The sequence below is a fragment of the Melopsittacus undulatus genome, chromosome 5 (genome assembly GCF_012275295.1).
Source record: "Melopsittacus undulatus isolate bMelUnd1 chromosome 5, bMelUnd1.mat.Z, whole genome shotgun sequence".
Lineage (NCBI taxonomy): Eukaryota > Metazoa > Chordata > Aves > Psittaciformes > Psittaculidae > Melopsittacus > Melopsittacus undulatus.
Window position 1 is genome coordinate 38,333,481 of NC_047531.1, and position 16,947 is coordinate 38,350,427.

The window sequence follows — 16,947 nt, forward strand, 5'->3', positions numbered from 1 at the left end:
CTCACTGCAGAGGAATGCTAAACATACTTTGCTGTGATAACTTGTAGCTGTGTTATGCACCTTCTGAATACAGACAGCATCCAGATTATTAGTGTGTGTTTGTACATGGATTGTATATGTACCTGGCATGCTGCTTGCTGCTTTTCTTCAGCAGCTGTCCTGTAAATAGCTGGATTTTTAATTAATATTTAATAACTATAAATAGGGTATTTAGGGTCTTGGATGGAGGGGATGGAGTTAACATTTAATGCAGACAGTTCTATATCATAAAGTTGTTTTTACTTTATGCTACAGAAAAGCTTTTCAGACAGCTTGTGCAGTCCTCAGTGTCTGGCTTGCCATCTTGCCTTATGTTAAATATCTTTTGCTTGCTTTATGAGTTTTCATTTGGAAAAGGAAAAGCATTTCACAGGTGGAAAGACAGAATTTTATGCCTTGTGAGGTACTTCTGATGGTAAAAGTACCTGTCTGACTTAAACATTCAGCACGATAAATGTGCTTCTTAAAAACAAAATTTTAGAATTCTGTATGTAGCTCTAATGATTTGAATTTTAACCCCTATAACTCCTAGTTTTATATAGATTTTCTGTGCAGGTAGGTTAAGATTTATTTTGGTTGTTGGAGAAACGATTATGTATTGCCTTATAGTCCTGTATCTTTGTAAAGAAATATGCTTTTAATTCCTTAGGATAGCTTAAACTGCTACATAATAATGAAGAAGATGGCATTACTTTGGTTAATTCTTTAGAAATCATGTAGCTGTGTTTGTTCAGGTTCCGAAACTTCCTGAAATATTCATCAAACTGTAGGCTGTCCAATGCCTCCTTGAAAAATGTTGAAGTAGTTGAGTTTTATTTGTACTCTAGAGGGAACACTGTGCACAAACACTTAATTTTTTTAAATTGCATTATCTCTCTGAAATCCTGGATTCTTTGCCCTAAGAAGCCAGACTTCTAGGGCACACATGACACTCCTCTTCTTGGGATAGTGCTTATCCATGCTTTCAGTAGAAGGAATAGTTTCATTCTTTTCTCAGCATCTGCAGATTTTTGTCACCAGAGTCTTCCTTCAGCCTCTAATGCATAAGTTTTTGCTAACAGTATGATTACTTGCTCTGAAGTGAGATGGACACCACTTGATCAATGTAGCCTTTGGCCCGTGTAGTTCAGCTGGGGGTTGGTTGCTGAGGTGATTTAATAGGTTTCCAGTATTCTTACAGTAATTATTAAGTCTTTGACAAGAAGGAAGCAAAGATTTGGTAAGGCGTACCATACTCAAGTTTCATTTACAAAACTTGCCATAATAGTGTGCTGTCATGGATAATTAAAAGTAGGCTGTATTAATCTGCCAAAAGTAGATTTTGCTCAATCCTTTTTTTTTTTCAATTCTTTACCTGTTAATTAGAAAACTAATTCCTTGGTACTTCAGTCACTGCAGTAGAGTTGGAAGGTTCATAATTTTGTCTTTATTAAACTAATGACTCCTTTTTAAAAATACGGTAGCAAAACCTATGTGAAAGAAAAATATTAAATCTAAATAAGCTTATGTTCATGTTGTGCTGAGATTTGGTTTATTTGTCGACACTGAAATTTAGAAGAAGAGTAAAATCTTTACTGGTTAGCTTGGAAGAAAAGTAAAATCTGCCAGTGTAAGCTTTTCCTTTCCTTTTAAATGCTGGGCTAATAAATCAGAACGCAGCAAGCTTGTGGCATCTGTTCCTATGCAAATTGAAACCCTGTGTAAAATTGGATCCCTGGAATGGGTTAGGATCCCCAGCACCCAAGTTGAAAGAATGATAGATGAAAAAGGAAATATTAACCCTATAGATTCCTGTGGAACTTTAAATGCAGTCTTACTCTGCATATTAAAAAGAAAATTAATAAATGTAACTGTTACAGGAAAGTGGGTTGCAAATTTTCTTTTCTCTTTCCTTCTCTCCCCAGCTAGTGATTTTGGTTGCATGATGTGGTTTTTTAGGCTTGTGTGGCTGGTTATGAAGGTTTTGTGGTTGGTTGGTTTGGGTTTTGTTTTTAATTTTGCTAAGCTTATGCTTCTCTTTTTCAGAAATCTTTATCCCAAATTTGCATCACCCTGGGCATCATCACCTTGTCGACCTCAAGACATAGGTAACAGAGAAATAACTATTTTGTTCAATATTAATATTTGCAAATTATATTCATTTACATGTCTTAATAGTTTCATCAATTCCGCTTCTTTTTTAGACTTCCATGTTCCATCTGAATACTTAACTAACATTCACATTAGGGATAAGGTGAGTATGTGTGTGTGTGTATTTTTTGTTAATTTATTATAGTAAGTTTCTAGATTTTATTTTAGATAGTTAATGTTCAAAATTAGTGTAGGTTGTCCTCAGTCGTTTGGGGGACACTGGTGCATTAACTGGTTAGTTGGACTCATCATGCACCCATTCCACCTTAAAAAATGGGAAAACTGAAAATGGGCATGGTTAGCAAAGTTTCTTACAACCCATATACTGTAATATTCAAATGCCATATTAAATCAAGATATTTGTATAGAGATGAGGTCAGAATTGTGGTTTTAAGATATTCTCACATTTATCTGTTGCATTCCATATCTACATGAATTGGGATTTTTTTTATAGATATGTTTCGTTTCAACTGTTGCAGCTCTGTAAGAGTGATCATTGAGGAATATTGTAAGAAATCTTAGTAATGTTACTTAATAGATTTTGAAGTGGGAAAATACAAGAAAATGTTGTTGTTTTTTCTGTTAAATAAAAAGTAGCTGAGGATACACAAAGGCAGAAAATTCTGTCTTGCCAGTTCATTACTTCTGTTTATTTTTCTATTGTATCCTTCAAGTTGTAAAGGTTAACTATAAATGTGAAGAACACTGGATTGGTTTAATAATTATTACTCTTGTTATATTAGAGTATCATTTGCAAAACATTTAGCATAGAAGCACATTCTGGATGTATCCTTGTGTTATTTAGGTGGGATAGTATGTCTTAAAACATTTATCTATTGTGATTTTTCATCCTCATTTTCTTCAATCTTTTGCAGCTGGCTGCAATAAAACTTGGCCGATATGGAGAAGATCTCCTGTTTTATCTCTATTACATGAATGGAGGAGATGTATTACAGCTATTAGCAGCAGTAGAGCTGTACGTTCAAACTATTTTGTCAGTCTTTTATGATTTAATCTATTGCAGTAATGAAGTAGTAGATGTAAAAGAAACCCAAACCCAACAAGTTAGAAACTGAAAACAGAAGCTTAGTCAATCTAAAGCTGGAAACCTGTTTGTTTTCCTTTTTTTTAATACCTCCTCCAACCTTGGTTCAATTTTGTACTATTTTTTTTCATTTGTTTAGTGGAAATCAAAAACCCGTCTTGTGAATTTTGCATTGTTATGAAGTGCTGTAAAAAAGCAGCAGGTGCTAGGCATTATTAAGCATGTAATGTAACTGTCTTGAACAAAACAAAAACCAGGAAATAATCTCATGAGTTTGTTGTTTGAACCTACTAGACTTCGTAAAGTTTACTATGTGATTAGTTTGAGGTGTAACAATTCTGTAGAAGAGGTATGAGATCACAGTTGTAACAATGTCTTAAAAATTTTGTTTTGCTTTTGAATATATTGTACAAATTTAATTGAAACCCTTAAAATTTTTGTTTATTAAGTCACATTCTGATAACTAACACTAAAAATTATTTTTCCTTCTTATTGAAAATTAAAGATTTAATCGGGATTGGAGATACCACAAAGAAGAACGAGTATGGATCACCAGGGCACCCGGCATGGAGCCAACAATGAAAACCAATACGTACGAGAGGGGAACATATTACTTCTTTGACTGTCTTAACTGGAGGAAAGTAGCTAAGGTATCTCTTTCCTCTTGTGCAGACTTCTTAAGTATGTCAACCATGTATTTTTAGAAAAACAAAAGTAAAACTCAACCTCTTCTCCCCCCCCACCCATACCCTAATCCCCAAACCTCAACCATTTTAACCTTCTGTTGTTTAAGTTCACTATCTTAATTTCTGATGTGTGAGGGAATAAAGACATCCTAAAACACTGGCTTGCTTGTAAGAAAGGAGGAGCTGTCTCTGTTTCCAGTTTTCTTCGGGACATGCAAGGATGTAGAATTTCTATTACGAGTCTTGTTACAATGAAAAAACTGCCTTTTTTTTTGCCCAAGTACAGGTTTATAGAATGTAAAGCATTATTTTAGAACTTGTGCTTGTGTTTCATTGTTTTGCTTTAGAAAATTAAGTAGGGAGCCAGCATATCTCACTTTGGAATTAAAAATGGGGGTAGGATGAGTATTCTTATTGGTTTTCAGGTACTTTCCTTTAGCATATTGCAGAACTTCTGTCCTCTGTTGTTTAAACATCAGAGTATTTTGAAATAAATCACTTCTTTTAGGGAGGAGTCATGTTTTCATGATACTTGTTTTCTGTATTCTAGGCCAAGAGGCCAAGTATTCCCTTAAAACTTTTCATAACCTTGGTTGTTCCTTTCTGTCTGTAAATACTGTCAGTAATGATCATCTTTTACTTGTTAGCTGAAGAAATGTATAGCATTGCTCTTCATTTACTCCACCATCCCCAAAAATAATTAATTTCCAGTATCTTCCAGCTTCTAAGACCATCCAACTTCCAATTCTAGCTTTCAGCCTGTAAGACCACATCATACAATGTCTTTTGCTGGCTGGATTGTGATGCCTTTTTGCTGCTAAAGCAAAGGTTTTTTCTAGTGCCAGAACACTGTCTGAGTACATCAGGAGTGCTGAAGTTCACTAACTGGCAAGAGGTGTGCTCTTCTGAAATTAGCTGCTGGCCAAGGTGATGCCTTCAGCTTCAGCTGGAGCTGAAAAAAGATACATTAACGTAATACATGTATACATATAAGATTTCACCTACCTAGAGTCTGTTTGAGTTAAACAATTTGTCAAGAATTGTATTCCCCATTTAAATTTAGCTACATAAGATCTTATGGAAGTGGCATGATTTTGTTTCAAGTTTTAGCTGACATGTTGGATTCATCAGTGAAAGAGGAACATAAAACTTCCATACAGGTCATTCCTGTAGGTCACAGGAGTATCACATTCCTGCTTTTCTCTAAAAAAGCACTTAACAGATCAGACCAGATTAATCTTTAAGCCTTGCATTTACAGATTTGATTCCAGTATGCCAGAACTATGTTTTGTGGTTCCACATCCTTATGTATTTAGTTTAATCAGAAATCTTGCCACCTGGAGCCAAACTCATGATTTTTTTCCTGAATAGGCATTTTACATCTGTGAGCAAGTTGCATCTATGCACTTGGAGATTGTGAAATATTGCATTAAATAGTTACATGTCTGTTGATGTGCTTTTAAGCATCAGCTTTAAATTAAAGGGAGTAGAATTCAGTGTTCTCCCTTCTGTATATTGAGGTAATCTAGAGATTAGCTGGATATAATACTCTTCTTCTTCCTTCCCCTCTCCCCCAGTAAGTTTGCTTAGTCTGTGCAAGCTCCCCTCAGAAATGAACATTTTAGTTGCCCCAAATGATACGGGAGGTTATTCAATCCATTTGCTGGTGTAAAACTCATTGCCTCTTCTGCCTTTGTGACCATAAGGACCAAGATTTTGTAACTGAAGTTTTTAATGGCAAACCTGACTTGTATGGCTTTTTATAAATGCAAGGTAATTCCAAAACTTCTAAGCAAAAGCATTACTTCCCTCAGAAAAAAACAAAACAAAACAAAACAAACCCAAAATAAACAAACAACCCCCCAAAAAAAACAAAAAACAAACCAAAACAACAACAAACAAATAAAGAAAAACCCAAAACAGAAGGAAAGTTTTAATTTATTGCTTGGTATACTTCCTTAGTTTTCCCAAGACACTGTTTAAAGCTACCTTATTATTACATAAGATAATCTGAGGGGAAATAAGTACCTTTTGAAAGGACAGATTTCTTCTTTGGAGTCAACTGAACATGGTCCATTTATTTATGAGCAATAAGAGCCTCATGTAGGTTCATGTATCTGTGGAATTGACTCTTTACTCTTTATGGAAAGACATTTCTTTTACTAGGAAGAAGTGGTACCCATTGTATAAGAGTAGTAATCTCTTTAGTGCCTCCCTTTTTTTTTACCTATAGTAGATGTATGAAGTTACTACTTGATGCTTAAACATTACTTTTGAAGACAGTGTTATCTCTATTTGGAGTCCTGAGTGCTATCCTGAAATTTGGCATCCAGTACTTGAGTTGCCAGTTAGCACACTACATCCTTCCTCTTAAACAATAGAGCTGGCTTCACCTGTTAGGCATTCCTGAAAATACTGTGGTGAGAGAGATACATGAGAGAGATGAATCACTACTATTCTCTGAATGCTTTTGCTCAAGATCTACACAAATTCTCTTTACTTTGCATCCTGAAATTAATTGCCCCAACATTAAGAAGCAGTTGATAACTAGTAAGGAGAGGGATAGTATTTTCTGAAGTTTTGCACCTGCAGCAATAAATTCACAGGGAACATGATTTCCCCCCTCCCTGATGTCCATACAAAGAGATAATTTCTTTTATTTTCTTTTTTTTTTACATTATTTCTTTTATTTTACATTATTTCTTAACGTAAAAATTGGAACTGGAGTGTTTTTTTTTCTTAATTTATATGTAATTTTTGTCTGGGGCAGAATACAGCAGGAAGCTAGAGATGGATTTGGGGAAAAATTGGTATTTTGTTACATGGGAAATGATCACTTGGTAGGAATCTTTCTGTGAACTTTCCATGTTTGATAAATAAATAAGAACTTAGATGTATACCTGATGTGATCTTGGCTTTGAAAAGGAATGTTGGAGGAAGACTAACATAGACTTATCATAACAAGAATGGCAATCTTTTATAGCTCCATGTTGTATGAAAGAAAAGCAAAGTTTGGCCAAGTAATTTTATCAATAAATGCAGAAGTGTTAATGTTTCAGGAAGTTCAAAATATAAGAAGCTGTGAGAAAAAGTCTTCTGATAAATTGCAGTCTCTTACTATAACTGCTGCATTATTACTGAATGCAGAGAATATCAGTTCCTTAACAGTTTCATTAGTCCTTTCTTGAAGCAGTCAGACAAGAATTATTTCTGGTAAATTACTGTCTCTTACATGTGTAAATTCAATTGTTTTTCACAGTACTTTATAAACTGATCTGTTGTTCTTGTGTATATGCTCAAATGTAGGGCAGCACATATTTTAGTGTGTTGTGCTTTGGAAACATGGTACATTATGAGCTTGTGTATTTATTGTACCTGTTTTAAATTATACTGCATTTCAGTAGATTCTGAAATATAACTTTCTACTTCAGATAATATGACTAAACTTCATATTTGTAAAAACATACACCAGACATGATCTAGCAGATGTCTTGATGCTCTTCTAGATTGGTTTTAGCAAAGCCCAGTAGACAGAGTGACATCAAGAAAACATTAAATAATTAATTTATCTTTTTCTATTAAGCTGTCCGCTCTGTTTTTATATTTGTAATTGATAATAGACTGAAGAAAGAAATGCAGTGTAACAGCTGAGTAATGAGAGTTCTTAAACTGTTAGGAAATAAAATCAGATTAATTCTATGTTGATACATTACATGGTAGTAAATAGTGGACAAAATATGAAAGTCAGTAAATGTAAAATTCACTTTGAATGCAAAACAAAATGCAGGAAAATGCTGATTACAGATATATGGTTTTTCATCCTAGGGCATGTGGAAAGTACAGTATGGTTAAAGACACTTTGGTTTTTCACTGAGGATTGGGCTATGTATTTTGCTGCTGTTGAGGAGACATGCCAGAGGAAGGGAAGTTGATATGACACCAGAAATGCTTTCTACAATTGCATATTTACTGAAATCCTGATTTAAATTGCCTGAAGTAATCTGCCTGGAATTTCTCCTTTGAAAAGTAATAGGAATTAATCCCATTTAAAGAACAAGAGTATAAAACCCTTTTACTTTGATTTTTGTAGTTACAAAACATGGAATTCTTTATGGGAGAGAAGCATTTATTTGCTTGTAAGGGTTGTTGCCTATATTAAATTACTCATTTTCCTTCTAAGATCAATATTCATTGACATACTTTCATAATAGCTAGAATGTTAAATCTGTTACTGTAATAGAGATGTGCCATAGCATTTTAATTCGGCCCATAATTTAAATCTGGGTCTTTGTATCCATCTTGGTTCCATTTGGAATTTTTGAGCTAGCCGTGGGATTTCTACCATCTCCTTTGGTGAACTTCACACAATCCAGAATATTTTGTCCTCAGGACACTTTCTGTTCTGCTAATGTTTTGTTTTGTTTAACTGTAGTAATGCTATGGATCATCTTAAGCAGTTCTGTTCTATCTCTGGTATTCTTGCCTCTTATTATTTCTACATGTGCAGGCTGATGTAACTTTACCATCAAAATCAGTTTTCAGAGTGCCATGAGAAGTGATGGATTTCTTTGCATAGAGCAGTTCATTTAGTGTCACATGTGTGCTCCGAGTTTACACACATTTAGTATTCACTATTCTTGCTTTATAAAATTTATTTAATTTTCAAAAATTACTTCCATGTAGAAAGTAAAACAATTTAACAGATGTTTGTCAATGAATAAATGGCACTTCTTTAGGATTTTTTTACATTTTATTTTTATCTATTTATATTAAAAAATATCAGTGGTACTGTTCACATCCTAAACTTCAGTGGCCACTGGAATCAAAAGCAAAACAATAAACTATATCTGTAATGTAAGTATTTTCTATATGTAATAAATAATTGCCTTTTAGTCTTCAGAAATATTTGGTAAATGAGTTCTTTTATTGGTATTGTCAGATATAACTTGAGATGTCCTCATACACCACTGGATATTAGATTTGAGCATTCCTGTCACTGGGATGCAAATCAAAATCAGACTGGTTTAAGCCTGTTTATTTCAAAAATCAATGAAAGTCTGAAGTATGCTCCCATTTAAAGGAAACTTGGTAGGGAATCGTATTGCTTCTTCTAAATGTGGGGCTTCCAGTTTGTGACACACCAGAGCTACCCAAGCTCCTAAACATTTCACTCAGACGCACACCTTGTTCACAGCTACTACTGCCAATAGAGGCACACAGCTACCTCAGGTTTGGGAAGCCCTGTTTAGGCTACTGATACTATCTTAGCACTTTAAATAGCTGTTTTCCATGGATAATTTTGAAGGCATTTCACAGCAAGTAGAGGTCCAGGTAACTGATTGAAACTGAACATAGATTGATAGAAATCTGCAGATCCTTCCATGATTATGTGCAGAATAGAAACTTTGAAGGTCATGAATGGGAGAGGAGTTTGAGTGGTATTTTTTTCTGTTATAAAATGACTTCAGAATTGGTGAAGATCCACCCAGCCTAAACCAGCATCTCCTTGGTATTGGCACATGTGTATGTGTATCTGTACAGAAAGGGAGCATACACCAACTGGCACACAGCGTTAATTAGGAATGCCAAAAGCATTTGACTTCTATGTGTGACCTAAAGAAGCCCAGACAAACAAGACAGACAGACCCACCATTGATATAAAAGAACACACCAAAACAACTGCCAACTAACTAAAATAGCTCTTGGTTGGACTAGAGAGTGGGGAACAAGGACAGAACCAGATGTGCAGCACTTCCATGCAGATGGCTGTAACCTCACAGGGTTTTGTTAGGTCTTTCCAGGTTTAGAGACAGTATTCTCTGAGGAATACAGACATACTGAATGCTTAGCATTTCCCCTACTTTGTTTCCTTACCATGCTGAATGTTCTTTTGATGCTAGATGGGCTTTGTTTTGCCTAAGTGAGGAATGGCCTGAGAATTGGATTTCCTAGATTTTATTTTGGGTCTTGCATTGACTTTGTCTTTAATTTGTTTTGGCTACCTGCAAAACTAGAATATTTCACTGTTAAATCACTTTGGGGACTTCTTAAATAGTCTGTTCACTACTCTTAGTGTGAATCTGTGTAGAAACAGGTAAGCTTGCTTTGCAGATGCATATGATGTTCTGCTGAGATTCTCCACTGAATTACGCAAAATAATGTGCATGCCCAAGGTAGCTGTTGTTGAATAATCAAGAAGTACCCTTGAAGGACGATTCTGAAACTTCTGCTTACTCTGTTACTTGAATGAAGATAGAATGGGGGTGAGATAGTTAAACTGCTGAAAAATGATCTGAGAAGCACAAGATTTCAGCAAGTTCTTGCATGAATGAAGAAAGAAGCACAAAATGCCAAAGTGGACTGATTAAGATTGTGTGCATGAGTTAAGGTCACAAGGATGGAGGCTTCTCTTTTTACTTGAAAAGTTGGGATGCATTGAGGCTGGTTACGAACCATTTTGTAGTAGCTGCTGTAGCCAGAGTAAGACTTAAATGATTTAAAATTGCACAAACCAGACGACCTCAAACAAAAGTCAGGTGATCGTGCCGGTGAGACACTAAAGCTGCTTATTTACGAAGTGGTAGCTTGTGTGGCATCCAAGTATGTGGGCAAAGGCTTTTATTCTAGCTGTTCATAAAACACAGAAAATTTCTCATGAAAGATCTTGGCCAAGTGTGATACAGGAGCAGTTTGCTTAGGATGTAGCTCTTGGGGTGAGTCGGAAGCATCGTATTGGAGCATGAAATGTGTTGGAATATTTTGTCAAATTCTAGCTTAAGTAGGCCTCAGTACTTTGTCTCTAGCATTTTAGATAGTGTTTCCCAAGGAGAAACCTAGCTAGTTTGACTTACAGTTGGGTCTGATAGTATGCCACAAAATAGTCCCAAACTTCAGGTCTTCTCTGTACATCTGATATGTTGAAAGACAGAAGCTTTTAATCGTAGTTCAGCTCATGCCGTGATTATGTATTTGTTTTCTCTGCCTACATACGTAAAACTGTGAGATCATAACTAGGGTTTTGAGAATAGTGTAGCATGGAAAAGGAGAACTTCCATATTGTGAGTATGATGGCTTAGGATATTGACTTCTTTCTGCTTAATGTATTGAATCTGAGACAGCCAAATCATGTGTTTCTACCTTAAGATAAGTTAGGACTTGACCTCTTCTATGTTTGTGCTTTTCAAGTGTGGCTGGTAGAAAGACCAGGTCTCACTAGCTAAATGTCAGGTTGTTTGATTTGGTTCTGTCTTTTTATTTTAATTGTAGGAGTTCCATCTGGAATATGACAAATTAGAAGAAAGGCCTCATCTGCCATCAACCTTCAACTACAACCCTGCTCAGCAAGCCTTCTAAAGACTTCCCTTTTCTTGGGGTATGGCTGTCTCAGCACAATACTCAACGTAACTGCAGAACTGATGTGGCTCAGGCATCCTGGTTTTAATTCCTTGAGGATCTGGCAATTGGCTCATGCGAAGGGTCACCATTTGAGGTCCTGCCTTACTACTTATGTGCTGCCCAACAACTAAATTTGTAATTGTTTTTCTTTAGTTTGAGCAGGGTCTGAATTTTTGTTTTTGTTTTATTTTTTTGCCAGCAGACAAGCTTGGGTCTGTAAAGACAAGCGAGTACACTGACAAAAGTTTACCACTTAGTTTTCCAAAATGTAAAAACAGAAAAAAAAGAAAAAAGACAAAAAATTAGACAACAAAATTTGCATTGTTCATTGTAGCACTATTGGTAATAAAAAATGTTTGTGCATTTTTATGTGAAGATCCTTCTCGTATTTCATTTGGAAAGATGAGCAAGGTTTGCTTCCTTCATTTTACTTCCCCTTCTGTTTTTGAAAGGCAGTTTTCGCCAAGCTTAATGCAAGAATATCTGACTGTTTAGAAGAAAGATATTGCCACAGTCTCTGGTTAGTTTCCAGAGTTGTGTATTACTGAGCTTCATCTTTCCAGAATGAGCAAAACACTGTCCAGTCTTTGTTACGATTTTGTAATAAATGTGTACATTTTTTTTAAATTTTTGGACATCACATGAATAAAGGTATGTATGTACGAATGTGTATATATTATATATATGACATCTATTTTGGAAAATGTTTGCCCTGCTGTACCTCATTTTTAGGAGGTGTGCATGGATGCAATATATGAAAACGGGACATTCTGGAACTGCTGGTCAGGGGACTTCTTTGTCGCCCTGTGCACTAAAGGGCCAGATTTTCAGCAGCCAAGGACATCCATACCCAAGTGAATGTGATGGGACTTAAAGAAGTGAACTGAGACAATTCACTCTGGCTGTTTGAACAGCAGCGTTTCATAGGAAGAGAAAAAAAAAAAGATCAATCTTGTATTTTCTGACCACATAAAGGCTTCTTCTCTTTGTAATAAAGTAGAAAAGCTCTCCTCACTGCAGTGTTGACTTTGATTTGAGATTGTGAAATTATTTCTTGAACAATGAAAAATGGAAAAAATCCAAAAGTTGAAGTATTAAAACTATTGAGCTGTACAGTGGTTAAGACACTTGAAGAGTCTTTTTGCTGCTGACAAGTAAATTTATGAGAGTTCTGTATTCCTTTCCACAGCCAAAAAGTTTGGTTAACCTTAATTTCGGATCCGCTCTCTATAACAGCAGATAGCAAATAATTTTTAGAGAGGCGGGTGGGGAACATCTCAGATGAGAAAGATGTTTTAAGAATTCATCACAGAAGGAACATTTAGAAGAGACTTAGGTTAGCACTGATCATAGCTTAATTCCAGGCTGGTATTTTCCCACTTAACCCAGAAATACATGTCATTTGATGGTCACTACTACTTGAGCCTCCAGATGGAAATAGACATGAATATATACTGGTTCTGAAAATTGTAACTATTCTCTAGAGGGGAGTGATTAAAACCTGAGCCATTTGGATAGTTTCCTTGATGTTACTGCCACATGCTGCTAGTGGTGCAAACCACTTCAAAATACCCAAAATGACTAAAGCAAATCAAGTTAATGAATTGTGGGGGTTTATTTTTTAGGTTTTTACCTGATTTTCTGTGTAGTGCAAAACCAGCTTATTGGCATATATTGAATTACACTGGGAAATTGAACCATTAATGGCATTGCTGTGGCTCTGTATCAGCTGTATTACAATTTTAAATTTCACACTTTTTTATATCTATTTTAGTGGGAGACATAAAAATGTAAGCCTATTGATTATGGGCTTTTTATTAAAGCCAACTGCTTTCAGAACTTTAAAGGAGAGGATGGTTATAATTGAGGTGATGGCTAAAAAAGCTGAAAAAGGTGGTGGCTTTTTCTATTTGCCTTTTTTTCATCCTTTTCCTTTTTTTCTTCTTTTCTGATCCTCCTGCCTTTTTCTCCTCCATTTTTTTTTCTCCTTTCCTCTTAGAGCAGATACATTTATTTGACTGTTCAAACAAATCTATACATTTTAAACACGATAATTTTCTAAAAGCATCTTGCTCACTCCACAATTAATTTTACACTTCTTACTGTCAAAGGTCCAACGTGATCTTCACTTTTTTGTTTTGTTTTTAAGGATTCCGAAAATGACGTTTACATCTTCAAATCAAATGTGATTATTTCTTCCTATTTTGGCTTAGGGTTTTTTAGTGTAAATTTTCATCTGCATAGCAGATTTCATGGAAATGAACAACAGATACGGTAAAGGGAGCAAGATAAGATGCTCTTTTTCATGTAACTTACACTACTAAATACCCATGGTACTTTAAGAAGCTGGAATTTGAAATTTAAGTTCTCCAAAAGGTTACTTTGATGATACAGTTGTCTTCAGCTGCATGTTACATCAGAAATGCAAGATGCTTGATTTTAGCAAACTTCTCACCTGTGAGCAAGGAGCTGGGGATTTGCTCCTTCTAAGAGGAAGAACACTCTGGCTGTCGTTTGTCGATTAAATAAGCATATATGGTGACTTTAAAATGTGTGACTTAATTTCATGTTACACTCTGGGTTGAAGCAGGAGAGAGGTTTAAACAGAAGACCAGGTGTAAAATGGGAAACACTTCCTAGCTGATACCACAGTAATAAAAAAAGAAAACTCATAGTGCCCTTATTTTCTGAGAGGAAGAAAAGCTCAGGCCTTACACACATTTACACACTTTTACACACATGGGAACTGAATTGATCTGCAGATTCTCAACACTGTCAGTTAAGGTCCGAGGCTTAGTATATGTCTTTACATTGCACTAAAGCTATTAATAAGGGGAGAGAACAAAATGCTATTTTAAGAATACATTTATTTGAGGTGGGTTCTTTCCCCGTAATTACAGCATTGTACGACAACATGCAAGGTAAGTTCTGACTAGTAATCTCAGTGTTCTTGGAAACAAGTAGAAGTATTTCTGTTTCTGGCCTGATTAACACACTCTCATAGTTACTGCTCCTTACTGTGTATTTGCTTATTGAGTAGTTAGCTCCACTTTCTCTGGCAGTCCACTACCCTGAATTTTCAGGGTCATAGTGGGTTTCACCCCCTTGATTATCCCCCAGTACTGCAGAAAGCACTTGCAGTTATTTTAATAGTATTACTTAAGCCACCCAGCCTGTGGGAAAATCATGACCAGGGGGTCATGGAAGAAGGCAGTAAGGACATTCCGCCTGGGTGTTTAAAAATGAGCAAACAAAAAGCCACCCGGGGCAACCTCCTCTGCCTTAGTGCCTGGTGCCACAAATACTTAAGCGTGTGAAACATTCATGGGCTTGATTAATCTAATTGAAGACCCAAGTAATCCAGGGAAGCCTGCGGATACTCACATGGATGAAAACTTCTGTGCGTGAGTGTGGCTCTGTTCAAGTGCAGGCTGCATGTGTCAGGAGTCGTGACTGACCACACCACTCTTTCACGGATGTGCATCTACACGGCACAAAGAGGTATGATCGTATCACTTTGCTGTTGGCCATGTCTGAAATCCTCTCTATCCCCAAGACAGTATTTTTTGTACTTTTCTGTTTCAATTTTACAGTTTCTATGAAAAAAGAAAAAACCTAAGAATGTACCCAAAATAAGAGCTGCTGTATTGTAGTCATGTGCAAAATTGTGTGCAGTGCTGAGGGGCTCTGTTGTTGGCCCTAAAGAGACCAGAAACTACCTTTGGCAGAAGCTTAACATCACTGGAAATGGGAGATCTATGGGGCAGTCAGCTCTGTCCTGCAGGGCTCGTAGGTGGCCATGTCTATTGAAGAAGGGCGTTCAGTTCCTAAATAATGTTGTTTCAAAGATACTTGTCACCTAGTAGGAATGTATGTTAGGGTTTGGGGTTTTTAAAATTAATTCCCGGTAACTTGTGATCAAAAGTACTTCTATGGCTGGATGTTGACTTGAAACAAAAAGAAAATTTGGTTGCTATCTCTCACACTTAAGAAGAGCTTCTAAATGCACAGTTGTCATCCTAAGCAGGAGGTAGCTAGACAGTTCTTCTAAGAATCTAAATATAACAACTGCTTCTATGAAAGCCAGTGTGCTTAGTTTTCGATTGCCATTCCCTCCATTGTGTTCTTCAAACTTCTTCGCTGTTTAAAAATTATGCTTGAGAAGGTGAATTCTGGTAAAGCATGCAGATTGGGCTGAGCAGCTAGTCTGAGCTGACAGACTTAATGCTTAGCAGGATTTTCCTGTGGTATGAGAAATAAAATGGTGTAGCTCTTTTCATTTCTCTCCTCTGCTCTCATTTCCACAAATGTGAAAGCTTCTCGTAAGTTTAAAAGATCAGAGGAAATGTGGCTGCAAGGCTTGTTTTGGAATTGCGGTTTGAATGACTTTGGTAGGTTTACCTCTTAAAAGCATTTTACTGTTCAGTTAAACTTTATTTTTTTTTAATGTAATGTTAAAGCACATCAAACATAGTTTTTAATATTACCAATTCATCCCACTTTACAATTAGCAGCACTAACTGAGATTGTATGTTATTTTCCTAGACTTTGCCTTATTGTTGGCATTTCATATTCCCTTGGTCTTAACATACCTGTACTGGACATGGGGATACATCACAGTTTTCCTGCTGAAACTGACAAAATACTTTTCTGCAAAACCCCTTTTTTGAGCTCCCTCTGGCTTAACAAGCAATCCAGTGAAGTAGCCGATTTTCACCACTGCACCATCCTGCATCAGCTGTGGAACAGTCCTGATGAGGAGTGAAGGGAAGGAAAGGGAAGGGAAGACAGGGATCCAGAGCTGGTCGGTCTGCTGCAGGCATGGATGTAATTCTGTGGAAACTTTTCAGCTTCCCCTGCATTTCTCCTTTAGGACAGAAGGGCATGTTTGGTTGTTCTGCCCCTAGGTGTGTTTCTACCAGCCAGTTCTATCACCCTTTGAAGACCAGTCTGCTTTCTGACAGGCATCACAGTGTTGTTTTAAAAAGGCATTTTGTTATATATATGTATTTGCTATTCAAAAAGGCACTCTCATGTAAGACAGTGCGAGGCAGCTCCAAAATGAACATCACGAGGACCACTGCTAGACTTCTGCGAGGACATGGGGATGTGTGAGCCCATTCATGTCAGGGGTGACAGACACCACCAAGGGGCTGTCCAGCCTCGAGGTACACGATAGAGGCGGAGGTATACTTGCCATGGGCTGTACGAGCTGCCTGCAGGTGGGTGATCAGTGACTGGCCACAGGTAAGCCTGCCCCATGGTCATGGGTCAAGAAAGTGCCTGTAAAAGCAGGTAGCAACCTGTTACCCTGCTGCTGGAAAGTTCATCCAGGCATTTAACATCACACTGGATGCTCCTGATGCAGCCCATAGTTGTGGAGCCTGTGTCTTGACTCCTGTCCTCAACAGGTGATAGCAGCGCTAAAATCTTCACAACAGGCCCTGAGTACCTAGCTTTGCTCTCTAACAAATCAAGCATCGATAATAATTTTTCTCTTCCAACTGATTCAAACAGCCTTTGAGCTGTGACCGAGTTATTTGTGCAGAACTCCAAAACCGGTGAGATTACCCAGTGAATGTTAAAATCCATCCCAGTCAAAATACAGACTCAGCATCCTCCCCTATGACGGATGATGTAGGGGTTGGACAC

At 36.7% G+C, this 16,947-nt stretch overlaps 1 protein-coding gene across 4 annotated transcripts in view; it reads left to right on the plus strand.

Moving 5' to 3' along the window:
• CNOT2 (CCR4-NOT transcription complex subunit 2) overlaps nt 1-12,310 on the plus strand; it is a 90,863-nt gene extending 78,553 nt beyond the window's left edge. For 3 of the 4 annotated variants that reach the window (XM_031043267.2, XM_034062909.1, XM_031043268.2), the window contains 5 exons: nt 2,065-2,126; nt 2,223-2,272; nt 3,045-3,145; nt 3,720-3,864; nt 11,167-12,309. In XM_031043267.2, coding sequence (XP_030899127.1) covers nt 2,065-2,126; nt 2,223-2,272; nt 3,045-3,145; nt 3,720-3,864; nt 11,167-11,253 — 445 coding nt within the window. In that variant the 3' untranslated portion in view covers nt 11,254-12,309. Of the gene's footprint in view, nt 1-2,064; nt 2,127-2,222; nt 2,273-3,044; nt 3,146-3,719; nt 3,865-11,166 lie in introns of all 4 variants that reach the window. The other variant, XM_034062908.1, reaches the window with a different exon arrangement.
• Nucleotides 12,311-16,947: the final 4,637 nt, after the last annotated feature.